Here is a 12,482-nt window from a genome sequence, read left to right on the forward strand (position 1 = left end):
TTCCATGTCTAGAACCTGCTTCTACTGGAATGTAAGGGTAGGTGAGAGTCCTAGGAGGCTTCTGCCCTGCTGGACTGACCTGTGCTACAAGGCCTGTCACTCCTGCTGCCTCTGTGCCTCCTGTTTCAGAGCAGGCCTGGGCCTTTTCCGGGCCAGATATACACATCTAGGAGCTTCTTTCTGTCAAACTCACAACCTTATTAAAACCTGGGGCACTGGCTGCAGCATCTGCTCAGCACTGCCTTAGTGAGGTCACTGAGTGTCCCTCTGTTTGTTCAATGACAGATGATCACATGTTCCTTGGATATGAGAACTGAGTGTTCAGAGACATGAGGTCCTTTTGGTTTGGGGTGGGGAATCAGACAATCCTTGCCATGTAAACACTTATGGTGGAGGGTAAAGACCTGCCTGGAGATGAGAGGCAGCCTTCAAGTGACCTTCAAGGCCCGGATGCAGCCTTTCCCCATTAGGGCTTAGGGTTTCTCCTGGACCAAGTAGACTGGGTGAAGTCTGGAGCCTTAAACATAACTCATGAAAAGCTGTACCAAGCAAGAAGAGTGCAGCCGGCAGCCTGGCTGGCTGGGGTTGTGAAGGCTCCTTCGCCCTAAGGTGGGTCTCCTGCAATGTCAGAGCTCAAACAACTGGCCAGCCAGACACTGCGTAATAAGTGGGCAGGTGATGGCGCTGTGGCCTTAGGTACAAAGTGTCCCTGTAACAGGGAAGGGGTAGGCAGAGGGCAAGTCTAGGTGCTTCACTCTGGTACCCCTAGATCCATGGGGCTGGAGGGGGCTGGAGGAAGACCTCAGAGGTGTGTGCCCCTCTCTTGCTGAATAGCTTTTTCTAGTCTGGAGACAGGGAGCCACCTTGTCTGCCCACTGAAAATTCAACTGCACCGTGTGTGGTTTTTTTTTCCTTCTTGGAATTGTAGGCCAATACATAAAATCAGTCACTGTGAAGAAGCAAAGAAGGTTCTGTTCCGGGCCAAAGAGTAAGAGAAGCTTGAAGAGAGCTCTCACCTCTGAGAGCTGGAGGTCCTAGATACAGCTCAGATAGAACACGGGTGGTGGTGGAAGTAGGTGTCTAGGCGCTGGTAGAGATGTCCCCACCCAGCCTTTTTTTTTTTTTTTTTTTTTTTTTCAGTTACTGTGTAGCCCAGAGTGAGTGCTGGTTCTCTCTGAGCCTCTTAAAAGTCTTTTTCTGCGCCCTTGTCACAGCGCTTGTCATGACTCAGGTGTTGGGTTGGGGATTTAGCTCAGAGGTAGAGCGCTTGCCTAGCAAGCACAAGGCCCTGGGTTTGGTCCCCAGCTCCAAAAAAAAAAAAAAGTATATGACTCAGGTGTTAAAGGGCAGAGCCTCTACTGAGGAGATTCAGAGCAATTAGATGGGAGCAAGCATAAAGGTTAGTGACTGGTTAATCTGCCTCAGTTGCAGCAGAAGCCTGGCTGCTCTGCTTTTATCTCCTGTGTCACTGAGGCCTGACTGGGCAGCTAGCCAACTTCCGTATTTCTAGGATGCAGAGAGCATGGCCATGGACTGTGAGCCGCTCCAGAACGCACCAACGATTCTCATTTTTCTTAGACTAGCCTAGAACTCCAGATGCTCCTGTGTGTCAGACCACCTTGTAGGATAGGCTGGAGCCGTGTAGAGCCATAACTTGTTAGTTATGCATCTCTTTAATTAATTTATTCATTTACTTTTTTAAAAAAGATTTAATTTTATTTGATGTGCATTGGTATGAGGGTGTCAGAGTCCCCTGGAACTGGAGTTACAGACAGTTGTGAGTTGACATGTGGGTGTTGGGAATTGAAACCAGGTCCTCTAGAAGAGCAGCCAGTGCTCTTAACCTCCGAGCCGTCTCTCCAGCCCCCTCATTTACTTTTTCTTAAGGATTTACTTAATCCTTATTCTCCTCTTCCTTCTGTAGCTGGCATACTGGGGATGGCTTGTTAGGACTGTCAGAAGCCAGACTTTGAACCAAACAGTTTGGTAAGTCTGCTGACGCAAAACAGGACTTTCACTTCAAAGTGAGTAAGAGATGTTTGTTCTAAACCAAATATAAATGGCCATGGTCCAGGAACACCAATCAGGTTGTCTTGAATGGGTTCCAGTGTAGAAGAAGTGGGTTCATGAACTGTAGATATAAAACAAAAAGTCATAAATGGAGGCATTGGCCAGATACATCAGGATGCGCCAGATGGGAGGGTAGATAACCAGGAAATCTCTGCTGTAGATGTTATCTGATAACATTCTTAGCTTTGAGTTGGTAGATGTGAGTTAAGCAGTCCAAAGGTTCTTCCTGATAGAAGGACGGTAGGTCAGAGACAGAGGTGGACAATGAGTAACTACACAGGGAACTAAAGATAGCCCAAGATAATTTGACTCTGAATCTGGGATGTTTCCACTCTACACATTAATCACCAGGTTCCACTCATTCAATAGGCCTTGTAGAACCTTTTTTTTTTTTAATTATTTTTATTTTGTGCATGGTGTTCTGTCTGTATGAGGGAATCCTCTCTCCTGGCACTGGAGTTACAGAAAGTTGTGAGCTGACTGGAGATGCTAGAAATTGAATCAGGGTCCTCCAGAAGAACAGCCAGTTCTCTTAAGCCTGAGCTGTCTCTCTCGCCCTGCATTGTAGAACCTTTAATGTAGGTGTGGCTTTTTTTCTGGGATCTTGAGTTTTTGGAGCTGAGCAAAGTTGTCCCTTCTTTTTCCCTACCTACCTCCCCATCTCCCCATCTACATCTAAGTGCGTAAGGGTCTGAGAATGACTGAAAGAAGAAGCTGGTCTCGAATAGTATGCAAAGACAGAGTGTTTGTTCTGCAGAAACAACCAGCACGGAGATGGGCATGGGAGGAGGGGTGTCTCAACCATCCAAGCAAAATGGCAGCCCCGAGGGAAGCTCACAGCCCCCTTTTAAAGCCAGTTAGGGAGTTTCCAGGTATGGTTGGGTCACCTTCATCAGGAGTTTGGTCGAGCTTATGGTATGGGGTATTTGTACGCTTCTGATTGGTTCATATCTCAAGAGAGAGAGGGTTACCTTGTAGGGACTTTTCCTGTATCTGTTGTAAGCCCCTGGCTAGATGTTCGGGCGGTTACTGATTGGCTGCCCTTTTTCTGCTGTTGTAGAAATTGAAGTTTAAGACCTGCCTAACATGGCTTCCTGTTCTAAGATGGAATGAGTTAGGTCCTCTCAGGGAAGGCTGGGAAGTGATCACAGTCAAACTGAGGAGGCTCTCCAGGATGTGGTTTCCTAAGTGACACGTGGTGTCACAAAGTCCCCACCCCACACTGTCCTGTAAGAACCCCATGTGTGTCCATGACTCAAGACATGGACAGGTTTTATGCTGGTGCAGATGCTCAGAGGAGGCAAATGCTGACGGTCAGGCTCACAGGGCTGGTGAGCCTGCTGGGGCACGGATTTAAAATAGGTACTTAGAGCTGCTTTTGCCAAGCCTGTGAGAAGGCTCAGTGAGTAAAGACCACTAAGCCTGACCACCTGAGTTCCATCCCACACGATGGCCGAAGAGAATGGACTCCCACAAGTTCTTGATCTGCATGTGTACACACACACACACACACACACACACACACACACACACACTAGAAATACATTTTTAGGGGTTGGGGATTTAGCTCAGTGGTATACCGCTTGCCTAGGAAGCGCAAGGCCCTGGGTTCGGTCCCCAGCTCCGAAAAAAAAGAACCAAAAAAAAAAAAAAAAAAAAAAAAGAAATACATTTTTAAAGTGTAAAAGAAATGTTTTAACTAAAAAGCATTCCTGGGCTGGAGAGATGGCTCAGGGTTAAGAGCTGACTATTCTTCCAGAGGTCCTGAGTTCAAATCCCAGCAGCCACACGGTGGCTCACAACCATCATAATTTTTTTTTAAAGCATTCTCCACTTGGGCCCACAAGGGGTTTTTTTTTTTTGTTGTTGTTGTTATTGTTGTTTTTTGTTTTGTTTTGAGACAGGGTTTCACTGTGTAGGGCAGGCTGTCCTAGAACTTACTTCGTAGACCAAACTGGTCTCGAACTCAAAGATCTGACTTCTGCCTCTGGCGTGCTGGGATTAAAGGCATGCACTTCCACCACTAGGCTACTTTTTACTCTTTTTTTTTTTTTTTTTGGTTCTTTTTTTCGGAGCTGGGGACCGAACCCAGGGCCTTGCGCTTCCTAGGCAAGCGCTCTACCACTGAGCTAAATCCCCAACCCCCTACTTTTTACTCTTTTAATTGATAGGTTTCAGAATCGCCCTGAAAGCAAGCCTCTGGACATGTGCGAGTTTCTAGACCAGGTTAATAGATGTGAGATACCCACACTAAACATGGGGGTCCCATTCTGTAGACTGGGATCCTGAAAAGCACAGAAGGAGCTGAGCACAGCTCAGCATCCTGACTGAGTGCAGTGTGGGCAGTTGTCTCATGTTCTTGACTCCTGCCTCCCACCATGGTGGGCGGCACCCTTGAACCGTGAGCCACCGAAAACCCCTGAGGTGCTTCTGGCAGGCGCTTGGCCACAGCAGGGAGAAAAGTAACTGATGGTGAGCAGTGCTCGAGCAAAGCCTGGCATCGCCGCCTTCATTTCTCTGCCTACACTGTGGGTCCTCTGTTCATAAATTCAGGTCAACGTACTGGATCATTCCAAGACTGTGTGTCTAACCTTTTGTGTTCAAGAGTGAAGTCATTCATTGTCCTAATCCACAGTCTAAGATCACCAGAGAGAAAAACACCCCCAGGTGGGGGTGGGTGGTAATGGTGGCACCCCTTTAATCCCAGCACCTGGCAGGCAGAGGAAGGCAGAGTTCCAGGCCAGCCAAGGCTACACAGGGAAACCCTGTCTGGAAAAACCAAACCAAACAAACGCAAAATCCAGCCTCATGAGGACCAGGCTGCTCCAGGCCAGAAGTGACCAGTCCTGGGAACCACTTAGCCCCTCATGCACTGACTTCTTTGAACGCACTGCAGCACCAGAGATGAGATAGTGAGTGGAAGCGCCATCTCTAGACAAGGGCTGTTTAGTTATGCAAATATCTTGCCTCTTACCCAATTCTTAACATAAACCTGAAGTCCTTGTCAGTATCCCCAAAAGGGATTGAGGGTCACTGGGTCTCTTAACCTCTTCCTCTTCCCACCATGACTGACTGAATCTCTTCTCTGTTCTCACCATCAGTTAGCACTTCAGTGGTCGAAGCCACTGATTTGGCTTATTGGAGACCTTTGAACCTTTGCCCCCAGAGTTACATCCTGGGTTCACCTCCAAAGCAGGGCTCCCTCCAACAGTGTCAAGCCTAAGGGCACCTCTGTGACGGTGTCATGATCTTACCAGAACATTTCAGTGCTGTGGCTCTGTGTGACTTGGCATACACAAGCATGTTGGCTTTGTTTTGTTTGTCTTTCCCTAGACACGGTATCTTTCTGCAGTCCCGGCTGTCCTGGAATTCACTTTGTAGATGAGGCTGGCCTCAAACTCACAGAGATATGTCTGCCTCTGCCTCTTGAGTGCTGGGATTAAAGCTGTGTGTACCATCACGGCCTGGTAATGATATATATATATAATATTTTCTATATCTGCATTTGGTTAGACTATGAAAGTTGTGATAATAATAATTTAAGTCATCTTCCCATGGCTGCATGGAGCCTGTTTCCCTTTCTGGAGTGGTTCTTACCGTACTCAAGTTTAAGGTCCTTTGAAGCATGAGAACCCATCCTCTGAGACCTCTGCCATCTCAGGCGCTTCCTCAGGGTAGGCAGGTGTTCCACAGCTATGCTCTATCTCAACCCTCATTTTCACAGGGATCTTACTAACTTTCCTTTATAGTTCAGGCTGCCCTCCAATTTTTGATCCTCCTGACTTGTACCAGCTGGTCCAGGGGTTGCCTTTTGGTTTTGTTTTTAAACTTATTTTAGACATATGAATGCTCTATCTGCATGTACACCTTCATGCCTGAAGACAGCATCAGATCTCATTACAGATGGTTGTGAGCCACCATATGGTTGCTGGGAACTGAACTCAGGAGAAGAGCAGTCAGTGCTCTTAACCACTGAGCCACCTCTCCAGCCCCAGCTCTTTCTCTTTTAGTCCCAAGATGGTCTCATGTTATAGCCCAGACTGTCTGAAATTCCCCTTCTTCTAACTCTGCCTCCTAAAGGCTGAAATTATAAATGTCTGTCTCCATGCTCATCTTGTTCCCTGATTCTGAAGCTGCTCTGGAGTGAGCACAAGTAGGAAATTGGAAAAGCAAAGACTTACAGGGCTGTAGTCACAGGTGGCAGGTGCAAGCTTAACACAGGCTGTGCTAAGAGGAGATGGTGTCACAAGTGGGTGGCAGAGGCCATCTTGGCTCTGATGGAGCAGAAACACCTTCAGAGCCCTGGCTGGTCATCCACAGAGAGCCTACTTGCCTGACTGGATTAAGTGTGAGTGCATAGTGAGATCGTTTCACTAGATAGCATGACAAGGTCTCCTATCCAAGACTCCAGAATGCAAAGGGACAATGTGACATTTGGTGAACCTCTACTGCACCAACAGAAGTCATTTGCAATAAACTGCAACATTGGGGTTGGGGATTTAGCTCAGTGGTAGAGCGCTTGCCTAGCAAGCACAAGGCCCTGGGTTCGGTCCCCAGCTCCAAAAAAATAAATAAATAAAATAAAATAAACTGCAACACTAAAGGCTTCAATGCAGGACGAGTAATAAAGCAAGCAGGAAATAGCTCAGTTAGATGATCTGAGCTGGATCCCAGAAACCACATAAACAACATAGACAAAGCCAGGCATGGTGGCCCACAATTGCAACCTCAGCACTGGGGAGAAACAGGAATTCCCAAGGGTTGCTGATCAGCTTGCCTAGCCTACATAGTCCCAGACCAGTGAGAGATCCTGCCTCAAAACAAAACAAAAAGTAGATCAGGGCAGGAAAGATGCTCAGTTATTAAGAGCACTCACTGGCTGTTCTTCCAGACCCTGGTTTGATTCCCAGTGCCCACAGGGCAGCTTACAACCATTTGTAACCCTAGTTCCAAAGGAGAGTACCCCCTCCTCTACCTCTCACCACCAGATATGCAGGTAGTACAAAGATATTCATGCAGGCAAAATTGTCATACACATAAAACTGCAAAACTGAAAGGCAGGGTAGATAAACGAAGCAGTGCTTAAGGCTTGATACCTGAGTTAACCTCTGGTTTGTGTTCTCTCTCTCTCTCTCTCTCTCTCTCTCTCTCTCTCTCTCTCTCTCTCCTCATGCACAAGATTGGTTTTAATCAGGTATGGTGTTACAGGCCTCTAATCTCAGTACTCCCTGTATTGTGTTCAGGAAGCTGCGGCAGCAGGAGTGTAAATTCAAGGTCATCCTGGGTTATATAGTGAGATCTTGTATAAAAGAGACAGACAGAGAGAGAGAGACAGAGACAGAGAGAGGAAAACAGCCTCAAACAACAGCAAAACAGGTATACAGGCCAGGCTCAGTGGCTAAAAGCACTTGCTCTTGCAGAGAACCAGAGAACTCAGTTCAGCACACACACATGGCTGCTCACAACAGTTTGTAACTATAGTTTTGAGACAGGGTCTCTCGTATAGCCCTGACTGTCCTGGCATTCACCATGTAGACCAGGTTGGCCTTGAACTCACAAAGACCAGTCTGCTGCTACTTCCCAAGTGCTGGGATTAAAGGCATGTGCCACCACATCTGGCTTAGAAATTAACAATAACAGGCAAATAACAAACTCCCCGGGAAGACCTGAAGTGTCTTACCCAGCCCCACCTTGATGCCCTCACTACCTTCAGTAGCATACCAGCTGACCACCCAGTCCACAGCACAACCAAGAGCTTTCCAGGTCTAAACTAGAGCAAGGCGTCACAAGGTTTTCATTTTCCATTTCTGCCTCGTGTAAAGGTGCCAACATTCTCTTTACTGTGATTGAATTTTTTTAGTTTTCTGCGTATGGGTGTTTTGCCTGTGTGCGTGTGTACAGCTCAGTTCCCTAGAACTGCCGTTACAGGTTGCAAGCTGTCATGTAGGTACTGAGAACCTAGCCCAGGTCCTCTGGGAGAGCAGTCGGTGATCACTGAGCCATGTCTCAAGCCACCAATGTTTTAACTAAGTTTTACATGTATGGGTGTTTTGCCTGTATGCCTATGTACCATGTGTGTGCCTGTTACCTGTGGAGACCAGAAGAAGGCATCAGATCCTTTGGAACTGCAGGCATAAATGGTTGTTAGGCACTATAGGTAGATGCTGGGAATCAAATCCAGGTCCCCCGGAAGAGCGGTTAATGCTTTTAACTGTTGAGCCATGTCTCTAGCCGCAGGCACCAATACTTAAAAACAACCTAAAGGTACTTCAATAGAGAATCAGTAGGAGTAACTGCATGAGAAGAATATCACTTAAAAGTGCCCACTCTGGGTAGCTCCCCACAGCAGACGCTCACAGCCGCCTCTGTAGCCTCTGCAGCGCCTGAGGTGCTTATGTGTTTTGGTGCAAGACAAAGAACGGATGGATGAGAGTACTGGGTGAGGCAGCAGCCCATGTCGGCCAGGCAGTGCAGCCTCAGCCCGGACAGTGCAGATGAGCTGGAGGTGGTTGTGCATCCAGCGTGTCCTGAACCCTCTTCAGGAATTCTTGAATCAGGCAGGCGCCAGCCTGGACTTGAAAGAGGCAGTCTATACCGACAGTAGTCAAAGGGAGACCAAGAAGAGTGGTCTGAACCAGGGCAAGTGTTCATTCCGGATGTCTTCACCCTGTGGGAGTTGTCCAGATTTGGATGGGATGTGTCATGCGGGCAGAGCTACTACTCTGAGAAGGGTGGCTACCAAGAGATTGGAAAGAAAAAAAAAAACACCAGTTCAAAGAAGGCCTGGGGGGCGGGGAGGGCGAGCAGGTCAACAAGCTTGCCTGCCAGCCTCAGTGGCCCTGAGGATGGAAAGGAGGGACCCAGGATGATATAATCCAAAGTGAGCCTTGCTCTTGGCAGCCTCACAGTTCCCATGTACTGAACACACGGGGTCAGAATGGGCTCAGGGAGCTGTGGGAGCCAGGTGTCTAGAGGAACCTGACCTCAGCGTCTCTTGCACTTCATGGGTAGAGGGCCCTCCTTGCTGGCACAGGTTCTGAGGAACAAAGCCTTCTGTCCGGGTGCACTGGTGCACTGTGCGTAGCAGCCCAGGCCTTGGGTGGATAGGGGCACGGGAGTGGGGTGGGGGATGGGACAGACACAATTGTCACTGTAAAACTCCTGAATATCCACCTGGGTTCAGGCTCCCACAAAGGCCAGGGTATGGGGGAGGGTATGGTTGGAGCTGTAGGCACGTATAGTCCGTAATGATCAGGGCATGAAGGAGGACCTCGGACTTCCTCCCTGCTCCCTGAAAAGCCTACACGATGAGTCTGTGGGCCACACATACCCAAGTAGGAAGCCTTTGCCCCTCCCAGCCCCATGCAGGTGAGGACACCAGCCCAGCCTTTATATTGTAACAGTTTATTTCCAACTCAGCCTCCACTCAGGCCCAAGGTCCCTGCCACCACTGGCCAGGTGAGGGCAATGTTTCCTTAGAGCCCACTGCAGTTGTCTGGAAGGTGCCCACTGTCACACCAAAGGGCAAGCTGGGGCCAGATGTACTAAAGAGGGGCTGCACAGCAGGTCTTCCTGCAGGCAGTGAGTGAGTGCCACCCACCGGGCAGTTCTACTCTACCTGTGTTATTGCATTTATACGCTGTTAAGGGGGCGTTGGGTGCAGGCAGGAAGGACAGGATTGGGGAATATTGGGCAGGCAGAACTGTAATGCGGCTCCTCCATGTTTCCTACCGGGCTTTCAGCACTACCCCCTCCCTGGAACAATTGGCAGCTCTGAGCAGGAAGTAAGGTGGTCCTAGCCTCAGGAACTCTCCTGGGGCATACACTGAAAAAAAGGAAGAGGTGGGAACGCCATCCCAAATTGAGCTGTCAAGCTTTGCTTTTCCATCCAACCAGGACAGGGACAGTGGGTAGAGGTAGCCCTGCAGATTTGAATCCCACCCTCAGGTCAGTGTCCACCCCCCCACCCCACGCATCAGGCCCGGACAGACTGCTCCTGGCTCCTCAAAAGACAAGTGGGGAGAGTAAAACAGTCATGCCCTTTAATGTCCCCACAGGGCCAGCCTACTCCACCACTTATCTTTCAGAGGCCATAACCAGCATCTGTTCCTAGTTGTCTAGTTCAGGCTATCCTCCCCTTTGCTCCACACTAGTGCTTCCTGCAAACGGCAGAGCTGGGCTCCTGCCCCAGAACGTGGGAGAGCGTGTGCTGGGGTCAGTGGAGGTGGGCTCACTGTCTATTTCTTTCCTGCTGCATGGATGTATGTAGCATACGTGTGTGTGTGTGTGTGTGTGTGTGTGTGTGTGTGTGTGTTGTTCTATGTATATGTATAGATAAATATCTAGGACCTTGCATGCACTATATATTCAGGTCTGTACAGAAAGTGGCGCTCTGTGCCCTGACCTGGACACCAGGTATCATTTTTTCCGGGCTAGGAAGGCTACACCAAGAATTAGGGCTATGGTGGCCACGGCCACACCCCCAGCCACCAGCAAAGGGGTCAAGTTCTCACAAGGCCAGGGACCTCGGCCTCCAGTGTTGGACTCGTCCTCCTCTGCCCCATCCCCAGGACCCTTGGGCTCTGAGGTTGTATCAGGACTGCTGGGGGCTGCCGGCACCGTGGGCGCTGGCTTCAGGTTGCTGTGATTGTTGAGAAGTACGGGATCTGCCTTGGCTGGCGTCTTCTTGGTAGTGGCTGGCCCAGGGGCTGCTGGTTGCTCCTGCTTCTCTGCTTGGGCGTCCTTCTTCACGGGCTTGGTCAAGGGAGCTTTCCCATCAGCAGCTGGAGTGGCCTTGGCCTCAGCTGTGGCCTGAGGCACCTTGGTGTCTGGCTTGGGGCTGCTGGCTGACTTTCCTCGGGACTCCATGACGATTTTGGCTGGCAGCTGGTTTGGGGCTTGTGTGACTGGCAGGTGGCTAGACCACAGTGTCTCAGGACAGCTCACCTCTGGGCATTATATGGGTCTGGAGGGAGACACAAGTGAGATGGTGACAAGGGACAACACACCTTCCGTATAGCTTACCTGCCCTTGCCCCATGGAGATAACGTTCGCAATTCCCTGAATTCTCTAAGAGCTCCAGCTGAGGAGCATCCTGTGGACCCAGTCTCTCCTCTTCCAAGGCCTGGCCTCTGTCTGCTTCTGACCATTCTTGGAGAAGCCCCTCCAACTCCTGAGACCAGAGGCCTCAGTTTCCTTACCTATAATCTAGTCTTGCTTCACATGGACTGTGTCTATCCCACAGTGGGGGTAGGGAGGCTCTGTTGTTGATATATAAATCTAACCCTGCAAACTGGAAGAGAGAGTATTTGCTCAAAGGAGACGGCTAGGAGTCATGGTGAGCCCTGACAGAGCTCAGTGCTGCATGCTATCTCGGGAGATTGTTGCTGTTTCACAGAATAGGACCCTGTGGCGCCTTGGTCTCAGCTTGAGGAAAGTCTAAGACAGGGAAGGAGCTCAGAGTCTGGGTTCCCAGATTCTGTCGGGGAGAGTGGATTCAGGTCACCAGTAAGTGATAAAATGGAGGCAGAGAAGCCATTTGGGAATCTGCTAGCCTGTGCTTCTGGTCAGCCATCTGCCCCACCCAGCTTAGACCCAGCGCCCTTTCCCCAATCCGGGCCAGGCCATGGCTTCCTCCAGCTCAAGGACAAGAGTTCCTTGCTGAGCTCAAGGCTGCACTACAGGAGCTGAGGGTCCCTGGCAGCATTATCTGGGGCAATGCAGAGTAAAGACCTCACCTTGATTCTCTGTGTCCTAGCTGGGGAGACTGGGGCCTGGCCACCCTGCTGCACAGAGGCTCCTGTCTGGAAGGCCCAGGGCCACCTGTCTGCCTCCACCCTGGGAGGACAAATGGCCTGTGTGCAAGGAGGGGGAGCTACTTTGAGATGCTCAAGCTCCAAGCCTCCCTACCAGGCACAGTGAACACACCAAAGGTCATTTGAAGGTCACATGGTGATGGAGATAACCAGTGCTGAAAACCAGGTGGTGCCCACCTCCCAGGAAGCTCCTCCATGCTCCATTTCTGGAGAGACCTTTGCCATTGAGCATCAAGTTTACAGGGGGCAGTTAACTGTCCCTGGTTATTTTTGGCTTGGACTTACATCCTATTCTTCTAATTGCCTCCCCAGGGCTGATGAGCCTGGGAGAGTAAAGTGCTCACGGCACAACCCCAGTGACCTTCAAGGCCAATGCACTACTGCTTGGTCACTAGACCCTGGCGCCCCCAATGCCACCCTATCTCCCCGTCCTTGCCCACCCTCGAAAGGGTCTGTTACCTTACGTCTTCTTTGGGGCCTCCAGCTTCTCGCTGCGCATTCGATTCACGGGATGACAGCGGGCGGTGGCTGCGGATACCGAGGAGTGCTCAGGAGTTTCCCACAATGCACCACTCCAGGCGCAAGACAGGAGGACCA

The 12,482-nt window shown here is 49.9% G+C and overlaps 1 protein-coding gene across 1 annotated transcript; it reads right to left on the reverse strand.

Annotated features, from left to right (window-relative positions):
- Nucleotides 1–9,458: 9,458 nt before the first annotated feature.
- Cend1 (cell cycle exit and neuronal differentiation 1) lies at nt 9,459–12,458 on the reverse strand. The gene is given in 2 exon segments (NM_001014163.1): nt 9,459–11,035; nt 12,345–12,458. A coding segment is annotated over 1 exon segment (450 nt). The 5' UTR covers nt 10,939–11,035; nt 12,345–12,458; the 3' UTR covers nt 9,459–10,488.
- Nucleotides 12,459–12,482: the final 24 nt, after the last annotated feature.

The sequence above is a fragment of the Rattus norvegicus genome, chromosome 1 (assembly GCF_021556685.1).
Source record: "Rattus norvegicus strain SHRSP/BbbUtx chromosome 1, alternate assembly SHRSP_T2T, whole genome shotgun sequence".
In the NCBI taxonomy this organism is placed as follows: domain Eukaryota; kingdom Metazoa; phylum Chordata; class Mammalia; order Rodentia; family Muridae; genus Rattus; species Rattus norvegicus.